This window comes from Talpa europaea, assembly GCF_964194135.1.
Source record: "Talpa europaea genome assembly, chromosome: 3".
NCBI lineage: Eukaryota > Metazoa > Chordata > Mammalia > Eulipotyphla > Talpidae > Talpa > Talpa europaea.
Window position 1 is genome coordinate 103,249,005 of NC_140069.1, and position 20,736 is coordinate 103,269,740.

At 53.1% G+C, this 20,736-nt stretch overlaps 1 protein-coding gene across 1 annotated transcript; it reads left to right on the plus strand.

Annotated features, from left to right (window-relative positions):
• Positions 1-256: 256 nt before the first annotated feature.
• Positions 257-11,691, plus strand: AQP1 (aquaporin 1 (Colton blood group); the record flags this gene model as incomplete). The annotated part of the gene is made up of 4 exons (XM_084229317.1): positions 257-646; positions 10,255-10,419; positions 10,682-10,762; positions 11,512-11,691. 4 exons carry the CDS (start codon positions 257-259, stop codon positions 11,689-11,691), a joined length of 816 nt encoding a protein of 271 aa, XP_084085443.1.
• Positions 11,692-20,736: the final 9,045 nt, after the last annotated feature.

Consider the following 20,736-nt stretch of genomic DNA (forward strand, 5'->3'; position numbering starts at 1 on the left):
CGGAGGGAGGGAGGGGGGAGAGGAGGAAGGGAAAAAAGTTGGCAGGCGGACAGCAGAGCTGTGTCTGCATCCATCGCTGAGAGGAGGCCCGTGCGTGTGGGGCGGGCCAGGAGCAAGGAGAGGCCTTCCTCCCTTTGTGCTCCCCCCTCCTCTCTTCCCCCCAGGGCCCTATAAATAGGCCCAGCCCGGACTGTGGCTCAGCTCTTGGAGGGAGTCAGGCACCAGGCAGCGGTCTCAAGCCAAGCCCCCTGCCAGCATGGCCAGCGAGTTCAAGAAGAAGATCTTCTGGAGGGCCGTGGTGGCCGAGTTCCTGGCCATGATCCTCTTCGTCTTCATCAGCATCGGTTCTGCCCTGGGCTTCCAGTACCCAGTGAAGAACAACCAGACGGCAGGTGCGTCCCAGGATAATGTCAAGGTGTCACTGGCCTTTGGGCTGAGCATCGCCACACTGGCCCAGAGTGTGGGCCACATCAGTGGTGCCCACCTCAACCCTGCTGTCACGCTGGGGCTGCTGCTCAGCTGTCAGATCAGCATCCTCCGGGCCGTCCTGTACATCGTCGCCCAGTGCGTAGGGGCCATCGTGGGCACTGCCATCCTCTCGGGCATCACCTCCGCCCTGCCTGAAAACTCACTCGGCCGCAACGAGGTGAGTGCATTGGTCCAGGCTTGGGGGACTGCGGACGGTGCTCAGTCACCTGTCTCATCCTCCACCCATTGTGCAGATGGGGATACCGAGGAACCGAGGGAACCCAGAGGTTGCTGGAGGTCGTGAGGAGCTGGGCTTGGAGCTCAGCTATGCCTGCAGCCCAGAGCCTGCTTTTTGCCAGGCACTGTGGGAAGCTGAGACCTGGAGAATAATAGAATTGCCAGTGTCCCCCGTGGGCATCTGTTGTGGGGAATAACCTCTGGGGGCCGCAGACACTTGACTAGCAGTTGTTCACCTCTTGCTGTAGTTTCTCGGCTTTCCCCACCCCTCAGCTCTGCCTGTGCAGCCAGCTCCCTCCTCCTGTAGCTTGGACCCTGGGGAAACTCTGCCCAGTATCCCCAGGCAGCCTGTGTGCAGCTGGTTCTGGAGGGTGTGAACAGGACTGCCATAAGGGGAGTCCACCCAGGGTTCCAGGAAACCCCCATACTCATGCAGGTCCCCGAGCAAATTGCCTTCAAGGAAAAAGCCCCTGCAACTCCTCTGCCTCCAGGGACAAGACAAAGATAGGGGTACAACACTGGGCTTTTGCAGGTGGCTTTCCTGGATCACAGTGTGTGTGGGGAGGGAGTGGGGGGAGAGGCTGACAGCTCTCCTGCTGCCGGACTCCACTCCTCATCACCAGCACTGAGAGGTGTGGCAATGTGTTTGGGTGTGTGAAGGGGTGTGAGCGTGTGGATACGGGCATGGGTCTCTGAGGCTGTGCAAGCAGTGCGCTCCTGTGTGTCTGCTTCTGAAAGTGTGTCTGGGGGCACATGTGCAGCCGTGTGAGCGTGTGGGAGAGGCGAATGTGTACCTGCATATGCCCACTGTTCCGCCTAAGTGGGGTCTGGGCTGGGGGCACTATGTCGGTGACTGGGTGGCAGCTACTGAAAAGAATTCCTCCCGGCCGCTCAGCACAGCTAATTGGCTGTTGGCGGTAGTTGCCTGCTGTCACAGACCTGGGCTTTTCCAGCCCCTCAGCCAAGTGCAAACTTAGACCTGGCTTGGCCCACAGCAGGAGGGGAATTTGGCCTGAGAACCCGTCTCAAGCTTGGCATGCAGGAGGGGTGCCCTTGCAGTGGAGAGAGACCAAGGAGCAGGGGAGGGATCAAATGTGGAGTCATGAAGCAGGCAGGATCCTGGGCAGGGCAGGCTGGCATGGGGACAGTGAGGGAGCCAGCTGAGGGCTCCTCAGAGAGGGCAGTGGGTGATGATAGCAACTGGGCCCTTGTTTCCCAGCCAGAGTTCAGGTTGTGATGATGCTTAGGGGAAGCTTGTAAGGTCTGGTCAGAGGGCAGAGGGCACAACCCTGCCACAGGAGGATTAGCACTTCTTGTGTCACAGTGATGCCTCGCCCAGCCTCCTGGTAGAGCCAACCACATGGGGCCCAAGATTGAAGATTAGCCCTGCAGCCTGGAGTTTAGACTTTAGTCAGGAAGACGTGGAGACCATGGTTGTAAGGGACATGCTCTAGCAGGCCAGGTCCTTCCAAGTCTCAGTGTTTCCAGAGGGAAGGTCTAGAGCCAGGTGACCTCAACGAGTGCCCTCTGCGTAGGGGCAAGGGTACCCTGGAGCTTGACTGGGTGTCACAGGGGAGGGTGAGCAGGTAGAAGCTCCAGGCCTCCTGGCCCCCTCTCCACTCTCCTGCACAAGGTGGATACTGAGCTCTAACTCCGCACCGCTGCCCCTTTGGTGCTATGTTGATCTGCACACCGTGCTCAGCTGCCCTTCCCCTTCTCTGACTTCCATATTCCAGCATCACCCTGATAGTTGGGCTGGGCAGACTACAAATGAGAAAAGGTGGGCAGCCTAGTGCAGGGCCCAGCCCCAGTCTGGGAGGCAGACACGCTAGGTTCAAGTGCTGTTGTCTACTAACTTGAGTTTCCTTGGCACTGAGCACCCTGAGGTTCAAGAGGGGGCACAGGTCTCTTGATATCTCTTGGCCACGCCCAAACCACCAGGACTTTGTTGACTTGAGTTTATCACCCTTCCCAGGAGGGTTAGCTAAGAGGAACCCACGGGCCATGCTGAACATAAGGCACTATGTGTTGTGTGTGTGTGGCGGGGTTGGGGGGGGGGCGGGCATTGCCCTGCACACACGATGCATGTTTGAGGTCCAGAAGCACAAGTTCTGGGCCAAGAAATGGAGAAGTTGTCCTTGCCAAGAGCCCCTGTCAGACGCTGCACCTGGGATCTGAAGTGGCTTCAAGAGGGGCAGGGACGTGTATACACCGCAGGTGACACACTTTTTCCTCCAGGCCCTGGGGGAGGCTTCCACAGTCCCTTGGCCCCCAAGCCCCACCCTGCCCCAAGCTGGGGTGGAGTAAGTCGTTGTCGTGGAGACGTCCAAAGGAAAAAAAATAGGGAAAGAAATGGCAGGAAGTGGTTGGGGTGACTCAGGGGGTGTCCCCCAAGGACAACTTTCTCCTCGCTGAATCAGGGGCCGGGATACGCCCTGGATTGGACACGGGGCTCCTCCGGCCTGTTGGATCTCAGCTAGTTCTAAGAGTCAAACTCAATTTTGACCAAGGGTGAGACGTGTAGTTGGTCCCTGCCTCAGGTTGGGGCCCTACTGCAGCCAGCAACATACCCCGTGTGTCATCACGCAGGGAGCTTTCCCGAGTGGCCCTAGGTTGCATCCTGGAACAGGGTGTGGCTGGGTATGGGAAGTCGAAGATGCTCATGAACCTGGCATCCTGGCCATTGCTGGCTTTTGCTGCACGTGCAGCAAACAGGACAGAGACTGTTTCAGACTGAGTCAGCCAGCTCCCTGCCCTGGGTAGCCCACAGTCCCGGGCAAGATAAGACCAGGCGCTGGCACAGCTGCCCATGATACGGGGCAGGAGGAAGGTATGATAAGAGGTGTCGGAGAACAACCCTGACCTTGAGGGTTAGGGAGGGGCAGGGAGGTTTCATGGGGAAGGTGGCACGTGAGCCTGAATGTGGACACTCTGCCAGGAAGGGGCTTCCAGGCAGAGCAAGTGAGCAAGGCAAGGGGGCAATGGGAGATTGTGGTCTGGGAATCATGGGGTGTGGGGTGTCTTGTTGAAAAGAGGGGCTCTGGAAGGTGGGAGGGCTCAGGATTCAGTGTCTGACTGTTGTAGTGGGCACTGGGTGGGACCTGAGCCCTCAAGGGCTCCCTCTTTGGGGGTCTTATCTTAGCCTTGCTTATCTTAGCACAGGCTAAGGGGCCTGTGCTCTTGCTCAGGACCTGAGCACCTGGGAGTGATTCATCTGCTGCATCAGGGTCCTGACCTCAGGCCTAAACTCTCCCCCTTTCTCTGGTTCCCCAAGCCTCTGGTACCTCAGTGCTTCCAGGTTTGAGGGCCCCTCCTGCCTCCTCCAGTGTTTGGGGTAGGCTGGGGAAAGGGAAGCCAGGGTTTTCCAAAGGCCCTGCCCAGCCCAGCTGGCAGGGAGGAGTGGGGGCTGGGTGGTGGTGCCACAGCTGGGACATATAATTACTGTTTCCAGCCAGAACCAGATAGGGGGGGTGAGGGCACAGAGCGGCAGGAGCTTTGTGGTGGAGACTTCCCACACCGTGGAAAGTTCTGAGGCTGTTTCTCCTGTTATAGCAGCCCCGCCAGTCCCGTGTTGCCCACCTGGACACCTGGTCGTAACCAGGACTCACCTAGGAAAACTCCTCTGGAATGGCGATGCTCTGATAAGGGTCAGGGCCTGCTGGGGTGCTTCAGTCTGCAGGGACTTGCCCTGTGCTGGCCCCTGCCCCCTCCTGGGTATAGTCCCCTCACATCTTGAGCCATTAGCTCATTGCAGGCCAATGCCATGCCCACTGCAGGCCAATGCCAATGCCTCCCTGACTTAGGAGGACAGATAGTGCTCCCCACTTTTGCTAGGTCCCCACCCAGCAGGGGTTCCTTCAGCATTAGCCCAAGGCTTTCCCCGTCATGTGTACTTCTATCCCCATGACATAAGGGGCCTATGCTCTTGCTGCAGAGCCTCCCAGGCCCTGGTCCCTGTTCCCTCAGAGCACTAATGGTCTGGAATCTCCCGAATGGTGGGGGGCTAAGCCCACACACCTGTAGGTATGGCCAGGTCCCCTCGGGCAGGGCCTCACCCCCAGAGACCAGAGCGGTCTCTTGACCATGTGGCCTCCAGAGGGCTAAGTGAGAACTGCCTTCTCACACTCAAGGAACTGTAATCCAGTGGGGTGCGCACACCCTGTGGCTGAAAACCCCAACTTAAAAGATGGCAGCAAAGACTGGAAGTGTCCTATTCCCATTAGCTGTTCTTTCAGTGTCTCAAATCCACCATGAGGAAATCTGGAGAGGCAGATGTCTGTTCTGTGTAAAGAGGATTTTTTTCAATTGGGAAGTGGCTGCTGTGAGTCAGTGAGCGTCCTGTCCTAGGGCCAGCCAGCTGAGGCAGCAGGCAGACGGCGCCGCAGGCATCTGACTGGGAACAGCAGGGCGGGTTGAGGGCCTGTACTGGTTTTGTGCCATGTGGCGAACCGGAGGTTCAGAAGCCCTCGTGGGAGGGAATCCTGTATTCAGGGTCCTGGCCAGGAGGGTGACCATGGACCTTGTGTAGAGGAGCAGGACTCTCTCAGGCAGGAAGGAACTCTAGAGATATCTGGAGCTAGAATCGGGCCAAGGCTTCCATTTTGGTGATGAGGAAACTGAGGCCCAAAGAGGTGTGGACACTTTTTGAGGTTGCATAGTGGATCATGGCACAGCCAGACCACACCCTAGCCTCTGGCCTCTCAGCCCTTGAGATTTCTGCTGCTCCAGCATGCTCCTGCTGCACCAACATACACATATACTCACACACATGCATGGCTGACTCATGACATATGGGGACCCATTCTTTAGCCTGGGTCTACTCGGGCCCTGGGATCTCAGGAGGGTGGGATGGGCGCTTCTCAGGGGAGCCACTTCCCTCCCCTGGGAGGAAATTGGGGGCTGCCCTGAAGTAAAGAAAAGAAGGAGGGAGAAAAGGAGGAAGCTGTGGCTTTGTGTATTGTTTCTTGTCAGGAAGATGAAATGGTTTATGGGAGTAAATAAAGGGCCCTTTGAGAACTGCTGTTCCTTCTGTTGCTCAAGGGGGGCTCCTTCCCTTCACCTTCACCTTACCCCCACCCCCTGCTGGCAACGGCACCTGTGAGTGGGTACGCAATACACAGGGACACGGTGACACACCTGGAAATGCCACCACACACAGAGAGTCTGGCTGCCCAGGGCCACAAACCACTCAGAGCCCCCCTTGGTGAGAAACCCCCTGCGAGACCCGTCCTCAGAGATGGCCGAGATGCATCTGGCCAGGGCATGGCCAGTTCATCCGAATGTCCACATGGGCTGAACGGGAGTAAGTGGTCTCAGATTTCAGGATGTGGAGTTTTTTGTATTTTCCTTTCATCAAGCTCGTCATTTGTGTGCTAGGAGTATTTTTTGATGGCCTCATTTCACCAGTTTCTAAGAAAGGGTTGTTAAAATCTTTCATTCTGGTAGTGGATTGATCAGCTTCTCCTTGTAATTCTGTCAATTTTTTTGAGATTTATTTATTTTTAGGCTGTATTGTTTGGCGCAGACGGTTTGAGACTTTTCATTTAATTATTCTATGACAAACCTCTTATTGGCTAATGGAAAAGAACAGCAGGGAATCAGGCTTGGACAGATGTGACTACCCATATACACTGCAGACAACCATCCACAAAGACACACAGACGTGCACAAGGTCAGAGGCACACGTGACTGGCCAAGTCAGGGAGACATGGGGGAGCCCACTGAGGTGTCCCCACTGCAAGTGCTGTGTCTTGAAAGCGGCTGGTGGGTGGGACAGGCTTTGACATCTTCCATCACCTGTTCTTCGAGAGCAGAGTTTCAGAGCCACAGCCACATTTGGCTCTGCAGCCTGCTGGTCCCCGAGGGTGGGGCACCAGCATGTCCTGGCCAAGTTGAGAGTGCTGGGCCTTGAAAGTTACCTGGCCAGCCTGGCAGAGGAAGTAGGGAGGATTTGAGGCTCATTCCCTGAGACGCCAACCTGCACCCTCCTGGCACCTGGGACATGCTGGCAGCTAGAAAGCCATCTTCTGCCAGCTCTCCAGTTCAGGTTAGGAACAGCCAGGTCCCTTGGCTGGGCTTGTGAGTACCAGTGTCTTGGCCTGTGACCCTGAGGCAAGGATGCTGGCTTTACGGTCTCTCCCCTGGACCTCTGCCTCCTCATCCATCACTGCACAGCCCCCTTCACAGACTTCTCTGGAAAACTCACAGAGACTAATGCGGTCTGTGGCCTCCCAGCTGCAAAGCAAATAAGCCAGCTTTGGATCCAGAGAGCTTCCCTGGAGGCAGGTTGCCTCTAGAAAGTGTGAGAGTTCTAGAAAATTAGCATCCTCCACCAATTCTGTCACCACAAAGCAAGTGTCCCTTACAACATTTGGGCAGGATGATGGGAAGGACTCATGTTCCCAGGCCAGGGGTGCCTGAGCCCCCAGAGAGGAGGCAGGAGGCTTAGTTCCTTGGAAGAGTTGCAGGCAGTTTAGTGAGTACACGGTGGGAGGTGATTTCAGCCAGGGTCCTAGAAAACCTTCTTCAAGGTCATGGGGTCTGAATTTGGCTTGAGAGTGGGCTTCAGTTGTCTTGATACAAAAATAGAGAAATTGCATCTTTCTGGTGCTTAAGATTATGGGATTCTGTTGTTTATCTCTGTATTTACAAAATTGATGTACTCTTTTTTTTTTTTTTTTTTTTTTTTTTGCCTTAATCAGTGAATTTTGTGACCTGAACTGGGCGGAAATATGTAGGGATATGCAAACAAACGTGCTTTTTCAATAATAAGTGACCACACCTAGGATTGGCCCTGTTTAAACAATTGTTTGAAATTTAATGGTTGGTAAAAAGTAACATATGTTTTGAATTTTTACCTGATGTTTCCTGGACATAAGTTACAAGAGACTTCTAACTACACCTTCCAGTTTCTAATTATCATGTTTTTCCAGATATAAATAATTCAAGTTCATTGGTGGTCAAGAGGGAGGTAGTCACTCTTCACTGATGTAACTAGGGGGGACTTCCTGGAAGTGGTAGTGGTGGGTATTAGAAGAAGCAGGATACCAACCCTTTTTTTTCTGAGTTAAGGACTCTGAACAGTCAGGTAGGGGGTGGATCCAGGAGTTTCTAGGACAGACAACTGTTCTCTTCCCGTGAAATCAGAGCTCTGGGCCTGGTGTCAGATCCCCAGCTTGCTCACTTTGCATGAAAAGCAGGAGCTGGGATGCTCAGACCTGTTAAATACCATGGGAGGAGATGAATTCTCTTAGACCAGGTCTGTGAGAGGGACAGGGTATGAATGGAGGAGTATGAGGCAGGAGCAACCTAGAGTGATGGCTGCAGAAATCAGCATGGAAGTACTGGTTTTAGGACTCCTGCCAGCTAGCAATTAGGCTGACCCTGGAGAGAAGAGGAGAGCAGGGGGAGGAGTCCTGAGCACCCCAAGCACTCAGACACAGGATACAGCAGGTGTGAGGGTGATGGGCGTGGGTGCAAGCTTTTCAGCCTCACCAGCCTCACCTAAGTGGAGCCCAGGCAGGACTCACTCTCATCTCCATATCCCTTCTACTGCCCCCCAATTCTTGGGGTAAGATGACAAAGAACCAGAACAAAGCCACAACCACCATCCTGATTCCTGCTGCTTCTTCAGGCCTTCCACAGGCCCTAGACAGCTGCCATTCCCCTCGAAGCTCCACTCACTCTAGAGATTAGGCAAAGCAAATTAGATCTATTTTACAGATGGGAAAACTGAGGACCAGAGAGGGAAAGGCCAATAAGTAGGAGAATGAGGGTATTAACACAGGGCCCTCCTCCACAATCCCGTCTTGGAAGGGGAAGAAGACTGGGCATTGCTCCAAGGGCTGAGGGACCACAGTTCTGGGGTCGGCCAGGAAGGACCCAGAACTGGGGCTGCAACCAGGGGAGGGGATGTGAGTCATTTTCCCTGTGACCCAGGGCTACACAAAAAGACGGGAAGAGGATTGTTCTTGTAAGATGGCCTTGGGGGTGGTTGAGAACACCTCTGGAGGAGTGCCTTTTTCCTAGGATTTTGAAAAATGCTCTTCAGCCTTGGAAACACCTTCACCTTTAGGATGGGACTTTAAATTCAAGTTTCTTTGGCGATAGCAGCCCTATCTGTGTGGTCGTTTGGCTGCCTACATGGCCACATCCGGGCATCTTTGCAAGTGGGTCTTTTCTGGCAGGGCCCAACTCTCCTGTGTGGAGACACCTCGTCCCTGGGACCCCCCACATGAGATATAGGGGCTCCCTGGGGCGGGGGCTTCCTGGTGCAGCTGCAGGGGGAGGGCTCCAGTGACCTCACTGCAACTCCCATTCTCTCTTTTTTCCATGAGTCATGTTTCTAAAAGTGGCCCAGGAGCAAGAGGCAGCCAGCCGGTGGTGGTGGTGGTGGGGTGATGTGGCCAGGGAGAGGGAGGGGCAGGTCAGGAGGTAGACAGGCAGGGCAGGGCCAAGAGATGGGAGAGAAGCCCTAGACCTAGGGAGAGACATGCAGAGGTGAGAAGGAGTCAGAGGTGGGGAAGAAGATAACGGGTGGAGGCAGCCCAGAGATAGGCGCAAAGGAGAGAGGGCCTCTGGGAGCGAGAGCCAGCCAACTGAGGAAAACCTTTCCCGGTACTGGGAGTTTCAGATGCCCCAGGGGATGAGGTGGAATGTTCTGGACTTTTGGTGTATGAAGCAATACCTCCAGATAGGTCCTCTCACCATTTACTTCTGTTTTCCTAAGAGTATCCTGACCATCTCCCATGCCTGGGGCTTGATCCTCACCTAAGGCAGTGGTACCCCCAGGGTATGCAGGCCTGGATGTAGCTGGATGTAGGTCACCCCTAACACTCCCCTTCTCCCCTGCCTTTCCCGCATTTGCTTCTCTGTCCTTTAGGCAGAGAGCTGCAGGTCTAGGCAGGTAGTAGGGGCTGAGCTTGGGAGGAAGATAGGGTCCTTGTTGTAGAGCAACCCCGATACAAAACGGGGTGCCTGACTGTGGGTCCTCACCCGTGCGCTTAAAAGGACTTATTAATGCTCTACTGCAGGCACACGTGAAAGGTTAATAAAAGGTTTATTTACAAAGGGAAGGGCAAGTGGGGAAATGTACAGCTCTGGGAGAAAAGTGGGAGACAAAGTTTTAAATGAGTCCTACCCGATCCGCCGATTAGGAATCCCAAAATGGCGCTCTGAGAGCTGGCCGCCAGCCAGGAGCGGTGAAGCCGGGAGGCGAGCGATCGCGAGCCAGAGAGAGCCCAAGGCCCATGTGTTTGGTTTTTTATATCCAACCTGGCTGCCCAACTCCACCCTCAGGTCCCAGCCACCCTCCCTTGGTGGTGATGGGATTTGTCTTTCCCAGAGTCTTGATGGCTTTAGTCTGGAGTGGGGGTGGAGTCCACAAAGCCTGTATGGGATTAACTCAGGACATCACTTCCCCCTAACACTCTCTGGACCTAGCTAGGGGTCTGAGGGTGCTAAGGGTCTGGCCTTTGGTGACCTGGCCTGGGAACCTTAGGACACAGTCACAGCCTGCCTTCTGGACCTCACCACCCCTCTTCCCAACAGCTGGCTCCCGGTGTGAACTCCGGCCAAGGCTTGGGCATCGAGATCATCGGCACCCTGCAGCTGGTGCTGTGTGTGCTGGCCACCACCGACCGCAGGCGGCGTGACCTTGGAGGCTCGGGTCCCCTTGCCATCGGCTTCTCTGTGGCCCTGGGACATCTGCTGGCGGTGAGTGGGGGGCCTTCCCAGGAGGGGTGGGAAGGGCAGGGGTGGGCAGTGGGTCAGGGTGACCATGGCAGGGCTCATGCCGTGGGGTAAGGGGATCAGCAGTGGGGGCTGGGGCCGGGTCCTGAGCAGGACAGGGAAGCAGAGGGAACTCCTGACCATCTTCTAAGGTCAGGCTCCCTTCTGGGTCTGATTGTCTCTCTCTTCTCCATCTCTGGTGTTTGGCTGCTCCCGTTTCTGTCCACTCGCCCCTTCCCTCTCCCAGATTGACTACACCGGCTGTGGCATCAACCCTGCCCGGTCCTTCGGCTCCTCGGTGATCACTCACAACTTCAAGGACCACTGGGTAAGGCGATCCAGGTGCCCTGTGGAGGAGGTGGTAGGCTTTAGCCTCACCCAACCCTGCAGCTCCCTTTCCCCTCAGAGAAGCTCAGGGCAACAGTCAGGGCAAAGGAAATGGGGAAACTGAGTTTTGAGATGAAGGGACCCATTTAGAGGTCACACCTAGGCCAGGCCTCTGTCCTCCCAGCTCAGACCTACCCCAGGTTGTCCCAGCAGCTTGGTTGAGGGGGACGTCCACATCCTGGCTCTGCCGGGTTCCTGTTCAGCCTGACCTTGGACAGGTTGCTGGCTTCTCAGCACCTGGGTTTCCTGAACTGTAAAGGGGGGATGTGGTGGCATCTACCAATCTCCAAAGGCTGCTGGGAGGATGTGGGTCCTTTGGCCTTGGTACCCCTGAGCTCAGTGGACTGAGCTGTTCTTCCTGTTGATGTTTCTGTTCCAGGTCAACCCTGTATCACACTAGACTCTCTGGGGCCCTTGCAAAGCTGGGGAGGGGGCAGTGGTCACCCCTCAAGAAGGGACTGGTGTGACCATGTGGAGCTGGGCTACACCAAGGCAAGGAGATGTTCGGTACTAGTGTCCTGGCTTGGGCTAGTTCTAGGAGTCACCGGAATCAGGATGTTGGGGTCACATTCTGTCTGCCTCTGTCCAGGCATCTGTGGGAGAGAAACCATCCCAGGGGGCGGTGGGCAGGGAGCTGAGGGGAGGGGCTTCCAGCCAGACATTCTCTGAGCATGCCTGCTCTGGTCCTAGGTTTTCTGGGTGGGGCCGCTCATCGGCGGAGCCCTGGCTGTGCTCATCTATGACTTCATCCTGGCCCCGCGCAGCAGCGACCTCACGGACCGAGTGAAGGTGTGGACCAGCGGCCAGGTGGAGGAGTACGACCTGGATGCCGACGAAGTCAACTCCAGGGTGGAGATGAAGCCCAAATAGATGAGGGCCTGGCCCTGGGCATCCACGTGGGGGGTGGGGGGCAGGGGAGGGCAGAGGGGGGGAAGGGTGAAATCCATATTGTAGACACTCTGACAAGCTGGCCAAAGTCACTTCCCAAAGATCCGCAGGACCCGTGAGGTCAAGCCTGACTTGGGACTATTTCTATCACTTTCTTTCTCTTTCTCTGTTTCCTGGCCTTAGGGCTTCCTGGGGACCAAGATTTACCAATCACCCACTCCCTTGAAGTCACAGAGGAGGTGAAAGAGAGGGACCCCTGCTAAGTTGTCCCCTCAGAGTGTGACGGGAGATATGCCAGAAAGTCCCCCCTCATCCCAAAGTTGCTCACCAACCCACCTGCCGCAGGTGCCTGGGGTTCCACCACTATTGCTTTGTGCCCATGGGTGTGACCCCTCTTTCTAATGACACGCACTTTGCCCTTAAGGGCGCTTTGAGGGGAAGAGAATCCAGGAAGTGCAGTGATAAGGCAAGTGGCAGATAAGATTCGCCCTTGTAGTTGTCCCCTCAGAGGACAACTGGGCCTCCCCACCTTGGACTTGCTACATGGCCTTGGGCTGCCGTAGCTTCTGGCCTTAGTGCCCCCCATCCATAAAGAGGCAGGGACAAGGGAAAGCTATGTGGGCCGGAGGCCCCTCTCTATGATTCTGTAAGCTAGCTACACCTCGGGTTCTGGAAGACGTGGACCAGACCAACGTGCTTTTTCCAGCTGCCTGGGTCTTTCCCCAGATATATGGCTGAACACAGCACACATGTTACAGAGCAGAGAGCAACAGACAGTTCAGTCATTGACATTTCCTGAACCGGGGGAGCAGGGCTGATCCCCTTGCAGTGGCTTCACAGGTCGGGGTCTCCTGTTGCAGAATGAAGGTCATCTAGAGGATGAAGAAGGTGTACATTGTTGCTCTATTCACTTTTATTTGGTCTTTTCCTCTTATTACTGCATCACCTTGCTCATTACTCAGTTCTCCACTTCCTCCTGTCCGTGTAGACGCAGGTCACCATGATCCAGGGGTGTGTTTATTAATGGCAGTTAGTTGTCTGAAGTCCCAAGCCTGAACACAAGTGACCCTGCTGCAGCTCTGCCCAGGGAAGTGGACATATTTGCTGGACCCCTTGGGGGATTTCCACATCCCCAGCTGATCCTGAGAGGGGAGAAGCAGCAGATTTCCCCCTTATTCCTGATTGAGGCATTTGTGGTGACTGGGTGAACTGCAGGCTCCCCATGTGACCCCAGGCCATACCTAGCCTTTTCTCATTTACCTGGAGGGAAGAGTTGGCCTTGACCTGTGATGTAGCTACTGCCATGTCCCAAGGACAGTTCAGAGCAGAGTCTGTTTGGAGGCTGCTATCTAGAGCCCATCAATTCCACCATGGCTGGAGCAGGTACCCCCTGGGCCAGAGCCACCGTGGTGATGAAAACTGAGAGACACAGTTGCAGGTATCTAGAGGCAGCGAGGAGATCAGGAGGCTCTTGACTGTCACTGACCTATCATGACATCTGCACACTCTCTTCTCCATTCTCTACCAGGGACTTCTAGTCCATTTTATAGATAAGGAAACTGAGGCCCACGGCTCCACAGCTAGATAATGATTTGGCCAGGCCTTGTGGCCAAGGTCATGTCTCTGGCTGCACCTTGGGCCGTGAGACTGACTCCTCTCATTCCCAGCTTCTGAATGTTTTTCCTGGGCAGTGACCAGGGACTAGGAGGGGTCGGGGTCGTGCTGGAGGGAGAGGGATGCAGCTCTGCTCCCCACCGACCCCATGCCGGCTGCTGTGTACCAGGACCCTGCTTCTCTCTGCTCTGCATATATGTCTCTTTTGGAATTGGAATTTCATTATATGTTAAGAAATAAAGGAAAATGACTTGTAAGGTCATACAGGCTCCCTGTATTGCTTTTCTTTTTGGCATACCATCTTCACAGGGATCTCTGGGTCTGAGAGATCAGGGTCCTTCCTGGGGACCCAGACTGAGGGGCACCCATTGCCTGCTCCCCCCACCTCCAGGATTCCTGGTCTCAGGGGGTGGACACCAACTCATTCCAGAACTCCTTTGAGGGCTACAGGTTCCTGTCCCTAATAAGGACACTTTTGGGGCCCAGTGGAATGGGGTCAAAGAGAGGGATAAGTATTCTGAGCAGTTTAAATGGGGTAGTGGGAGTCATTTTTAATTCTGGAGCAGGAGAGGGAGGAAACAGGATTGAGGTTTGACAGTCCTGTTAGTCCCTCTGCCCTCCTCAGAGGAGGACCAAGTATCTTTCCCCTGTCCTTTCACACTCATTTCTGACCCCACCCATGCCTGTGCCAGATCCTGGGGCCACAAGCTCTGTCTATAGAGCTCTGCCTGGTGGAGGAGACAAACTCATCCATGAGAGCTGAGAGGTTTAGTGCTGGGCACAAGTGATGCTCAGCTGGCTCATGAAGCATCCTGCAGTGGCTAAGAGGGAAAGAGCATATTAGCCCCCAAAGGAGGGGAGATGGATGCTGGAGACCAAAGTCAAAGACAAGACAAGTTTGGACACTGAGATTATCCACCCCCAACCAAGTACACACACTTCGAGCTAGTTTCTGAAAATGGGGACAACTATTATCTATTGGCACACTGAATATTCCATGATAGGAAATAGGCTATGAGCAGACCTGTATCATCCAGGGAGGCCCAGTCTAGGGGGTTCTTAGAACAATCAGTCTAGAAATTTCACCAGGTCACTTGAACAGATGTGGCCATGGGTCTGGACAGAACAAGAAGGGGTGTCTGGGATGTTTGGTCCTCACTCCCCCAACACAGTTGCTGAGAGACATGATTCCTGGGCCTGCAAATGGTCAGGGACCAGGTCACCCAGTGAAGGCAGAGTAAGTGCTGTCAGAACGGGCTTTCTGGCCCAGCATGCACTGTGTCACCTCAGCTGTCTGCCCACAAACACTGCCCCTGCAGCCCCCAGGCTGTGGACAGGCATAGGGATGGGAGAGTGAGGGTCAGCGGTGGCCCAGACCAGTGCACTCAGCTGGTGCACTCAGACCAGTGCACCAGTGGCTCAGCTCCGCCCTGAGTCCGTGTGGGCCTCTCCCTCACAGCCTTCCTCGGCTTTTCTCTTTATCATGTCCCACCGGCCCACATCTGAAGCCCTCTCAGCCCCTACCTTGGCCCCCAGTCATCCCCACCTCAGACCCTGCTCTTCCTTTACCACCCACAGCCATTGCAGGACAGAGCCTTTCTGACTGACTGATTAATTATAACTTTCAGAATCCTAATGCCAAGAGGAGGGACTGAACAGGTCAGGGAGCTGGTATTTCTTGAGCACATGTAGTAATGTATGAGGACTTCACATAAAGCCTTTCTAACCTTTACAACATCCTTGGAATTAGAGCGGACTGTCCCAATTTATAGAGGATACTGAGGTCCCTGAAGATGAAATGATTTGCCCGAAGTCACACAGCTGGTTGGTGGTAGAATTGAGATTTGAACCTATTCTATATGGCTTCAAAGATTGGTGGCAAGGGGCCTTGTCCACCATGTGATCCTGGCCCATTGGTCATGACCTTTAGTATGTTTAACTGTGGGCCAGCCTGGCAGACAGGCTTCCTCTGTCCAGACAATAATGAGCAAAAGGAGGAGGTAGGGGAGAAAGAAGGGCTAACAGAGGGGCCTCTAGTGCCAGGACAAGGGCCTCCAGAGCCCTTATTCTGGGGCAAGCTGCACATGGTGTTTCCTTGAGACACATTGTTACCACCTAGCTCCAGTTGCTCCCCAGGCCTGTCCTGCCCAGCTTCCCCAGTGCCCTCCAGGCCTGACTGCTCCGGTATCTGGAAGGAAATATCTGATAAACTTTCTCATTCAGAAGTTGTCCACTCCCATCACAGTGTATGAAATGCAGAGGGCACAGCTGCACCTCAAGAGGTAACAATGTACCACAAAGGGGTCTCATATCCATTCAGGCCTGCAGGAAAAATTCGGAGGCCAGGCTGCTCAAGATCCCTCTCCCAGCCCTTCCAGTGCTTCAGATGGTCAGTTTATCAAGGGCCATCCCCAGCTCTGCTTTGCTCATTATCCATCTTTTCCAGCGCAGAAAAGAGGTTTTGGGGAAATAAGAACTGGAGTAGGGCTTCTAGAGCAACCAGAGCCCTTATCTGTTTTGTTCAGTGGACTTCAATAGAGAGAGTAATTTTCCTGGAAGCTTCCATGACTCAACGGTTTTAACCAAGCTGCTGAGCATTCGCGCACATGCACAGGTGAGATGCTTTGGGCACCTTTTACCCTTTCTGGCTGAGTCTCCCAGAGAACAGACCACTTCCTCCTGCGGTGTCCCCCAGGGTTCTGAGGCTTTCTGCTGGTCTGGAAGGCCACGCCCTCCTCACTTGGCCCACAAGGAAACAGGATGTAATCGAACAACCTCTGAATCCTAGAATATTTGTCTCTCCATTAATCTCACAGGAATAAAAAGTCACCATTCCACAATTGCTCCACCTGTTTGAGGCCTCCTAGGATCCCTGGGCCAGATCATAACAATTCCCCAACGCCCTTTAAGGGTACATCAGCCAGAGTTCCGTGAAGAATGTTTGCATCAGCCTGAGTGTTTGCCTTTTAACCATCCAAATGCATGACCTCTGGCAGAGCTGGATGGTCCTGGGTTTCTAAGCATCTAGGATTTGGAATCCACAGAGACCTTATTTCCCTTTTGATAGCCCTCTTTTTCATTCAGGATCAAGGTGATTCCTCTTTCCAGATCCTGGAGAGGTGCTGAGAAGCCTGTGAGAGAATTGATTTTTTTTTAAAGATTTATTTATTTATGCATATAAGAACTGGGGTACAGGCCAGAAGTGTGTGTGTGGTGGGTGAGAGTGCTCACCAAAGTGGGGAGCAGAACAGGCAGATTGACTGAAATACACTGCTGAGGGGAGCAGTGGGTGAGTCAGGAGAGGTCTGCTGTGCCATGTGGGAAGCTCCCTGGCCTGGGATTGAACTCGCGCTGCAGTGGCTGCGGACAGCTTCATAGGTTGCATTTTAACCCCTTGCGCCACCAGGGAGGCATGAGAATCGATTTTTGAAGCTGCCCTGCACTGGGGTCAGTCAACGAGTCAAACATAGATGCAGGGAAGTCTCAGGCCCATGACTCTGGCTCTGACTTCAGCTTCGTGAACTTTCTCAAAGCCCGTGGACTCTAGAGGCCCAAACGCAGAGGCCTAGGTGACTCAAGTCAGCCATTTGCCATTTGGCCCCAAGGACCATGGCAACTTTTCGGTAGATGCAGGGAAGGTTCTCTACCTTTTGGGCCCCCAATATCCTTGGCACCAAAGCCAGGAGGACCCAGTCTGGAAAAACACTGAAGGGACTGGTGCCAGGGGTCCCGCCCATGGTGTGGCCAGGCACGAGCTGCCTCATTAGGATTTTTCCATCCCTCCTGTAGGTCATACCTTCACCAGTCAGGAGCCTCTCAAGGAGGGGGATAGTGATTAATGTTTTATGGATTAACTGCTGGGCATGACGCCTTGTTTGCTTTAGGTTTAGAATACAATGAGGAGGATGAGAGGAATTTGCTTGGAACTGGTGTGGGGGAGGAGGGACACTCTGAGACCCACAGATGGTGATATTTAATGAACTTAGGGCCCAAAGGGGCAATTCTGGAGCAGGAAAGGCAGGTGAGATCCTTGGCTACATAGTTATCATTCCCAACCCTAAAGGGACAGTGACTACCACCAGGCCCAGTGGGAAGATAGGCCTATGTGGAGGGTACCCAGTGATATCATCCTCCTTGGGTGATACTGCTTGACTTCCATAAAATTACACTCTCTGCATATAGGATTTTGTTTTTATTTCTCGTCTTTCCAGTGTATCAATGGGGAATGGGCTGAGGGCGCATATGATCTGCAGCCGCCGTACAGGTTAGAATGGTCTCATCTATTTTTAAAATACTAAAATAGTCCATTTGTTCTGAACTCTTCAAATCCCTCCCCATCCCCACTGTACCCCAGCACCCACACTGTCTGACTTCCCTGATTCTGCTCAGTCTGGACCCCTCTACAGCCCAGCACTTAAAGGGTCGGCCCTGTCAGCAGGGGGTTCCTCCAGCCTGGTTCAGACCTATAGTTGTGGGGTGGTCTGGTGGGTTTTTGGAACCCTTGTCACACAAGTTAAATATTTTGCTTATCACCTCTGGGTGGGAAATAAAGTATCTAGCTCTCTACCTACCTACTTACCTACCTACCTACCTATCAACTATCTATTCCATCCATTAAGGTCCAAGTTAGAAAAAGTAGTGTGTGTGTGTGTGTGTGTGTGTGTGTGTATGAGTGCGCGCGCACGCGCGCGCATTGGGAAAGAACATACTCCTATAACACTATATTTGGAGCTCTCCTCTGATATGTACTAAGAAACTTCCAATGATTGTCCCTCCCGGGAATGCCAGTGCATGACTGGTAAGTACAAAGGTTCAGGACTCTGCTAGCCAGTGGCTAGGACTGGAGCACTGCCCGCTGCCTACCGCGGGGTTCCTATGGAAGCCCTCACTGTGTGCTACCCCTGGTTTGTGTATAGTTAGTCTGCCCTTCTGGGGAGCCCATTAGTCTAAGAAGCTAACATGACTTGATTTCATTAAGGGAAAGTGGCAGAAGAAGCTACTAATTAAGCAGAGTTGTCTATAAGTTAGAGGAAGAAAAATGTTGTTTTGGGGAGAGAAATATGAAAGAGAGTGAGTCCAATCAAAAAAAGCAAATCTCAAATTAATAAAGATGAGAAAGTTTTAAGGATGGGAGTCCAGCATTCACAGCCTTCTCAAACATTCCCCAAAATGACCAAGATTTAACAAGATTTAACCTGATTTAACAAGAGCTTTCTTTTTCTTTTTTTGAAAACCTAACATTTTCCATAATGCAACTTATGGAATGCAAATAGAAAACCTAAACAAGTCTGGTGAAGGCGAGGTTCCTTTTCCTCCCTCACAAAACCAAGTCTCCTTGTTTGCACACATTGCACATGAGATGTTGATTTTTTTTAAGTGAGAATTTTTTTTCATTGAAAAATGCACAATAAATTCCACATTTGATAAAGGTGCTGGCAAAAATGCTTGATTTTCACGTGTCATGCTTCCTCAGCTGCCCTTCCTCTGTGGTCAGCACTGGAGGTGAGTTCTGTGTTCAGGAAGGTGTGGGGAGAATGGAGCTGGTTTCTATCTCCATCCAATTTTGGCCGAGGCTGGTTCTGGAGGTAGCCTCTCTGGACTTACTGGGCATGTGTCCCCTTAATTTCAGCCATCCAACAAGCTTTCATCTACAACTCTGAAGTTAGCATTTGTGACTTCCTGTTCTAGCATTTGGCACGTTCACCATTTCTGGGTCTCAGAAAGAAAGACATGAACATGCAGGAACTTCCCAGCTCTTGCTCTTGCCCATCTGGCACCTGCCTCACTTTAGCCCCTCCATCGTTCTTTCAGCTTCTCTGCAGACTCGAAGAGGTGTCTCTGCCCCACACCCGCAGGATTCCTGGGCCCTGTTTAAGAATGACTCTGTTAAACTGTTTGTGAAGTTCCCGGGAGCAGCTGATGCTCCTGGATCGTGACCGATGGGTCAGTGGCACCTTCCATCCGAGACGAACTCCAAGAATTTCTGCTGCTGGCAGTGACCTCCAGGGTTGGGAGGAGCAGCTGCATCTGCCTCCAGGAATGTAGGGGCCCAGAGACAACAAGCTCAGGAATGCTTCTATGGGGCCCCTAGCTTCAGTTCCAGAACATTCTGAGGGCTCCCACTTCCCTGTCTGTTTTCTTCCTTCTTCCTAAATATGAAGCCAGGTCACACTGCCCTCAAGATTTTACGCAATCCCAGGGAGTTAGATTTAAAATAGAGTTTAGCAGTCATGGGATTTTACCAATTGGTGCCATTGTGTGCTTGATCAACACCCGAGTGATGGGCTGACGGGGGGTCACCTGAACTCAGTGGGCCTTGCAGAATGAGAGCCCCAGCTTTGGGAGCTGCAGACGGGCTTTCACAGATGAAATTTGGTAGCCAGATCATCTTTTGGGAGATTCACCATATTAAAGACTCTGGTAAGTCCTGCAAAATGCCTAACAAACAAAAAGCTCCTCCCCAAACAAATATCTCACTTATTTGAGTGAGGGTTCTCCAAATTTATTTGTCCACAGATCTTTCTTTGGCAGTAACTCATATTATTGCTTTGGAGAACCGTTTTTCCATAGAACACATTGTAAATATTGGACTTTAAGATTCCCCTATTTAAACCTCAGAGTGACTTAGTTTATTAAAACCTCTCCTGAGAGCAGGTGTGAGGAAAGAGGGGGGAAAGAGAAGTTCTGATTTCAGAGGAAGGGTGCTGAGGGGGGCAGTTAAAGGGAGTGTGTTAGTGGGCTGGGGAGTGGAGAGGAAACATATTTGGAGAAAGATAGAAATAGCCAGTTATCAAGAGCAACAGAAAGACTGCAAAGATTTTTTTTGCATAAAAGGACTGGGGTGTAGGCTAGAGGTGTGGGAGGTGAGAGGATTCACGAGAGAGGGTGGGGAGAAGAACAGGCGGATCTACTGCAACACACTGCTTGCTAAGGGGAGTAGTGGATGAGACAGGAGAGGTCTGCTGCACCATGTGGCTAGCTCCCTGGCCGGGGAGGTTGAATTCAGGCCATAGTGGTGATAGTGCTGAGACTTAACCCCTAGGCTACCAGGGAGGCCTGAAAGACTATAAAGGTTGAGACGTAAATGAAAGAGAATGAGAGAGGGAAGACTAGGGTTGAGTACAGTCTGAGTGAGGGATGAGGAGGAACTTCCTCCTTGGAGGGACTCTTCCTCTGGGCCCATCACTGATTAATATTTGCCCTGCCCTGTCCTGCCGCTCTGGGACCTTGTCCTGGGTCCAGCACAGAGCCTGAGTACATGCAGCAGAGATCTGAAAGGAGGCATCATGAATCATTGACTGATTTCCCATTGTGTGGAACCAGCTGGTACTGGTGTCCGTGCCAAGCCCTGGGAGCTGTGGGCAAAGGTGGCACAAGCTGAGAGTGAGCCCAAGCTGAGCCAGAACAGAAGGA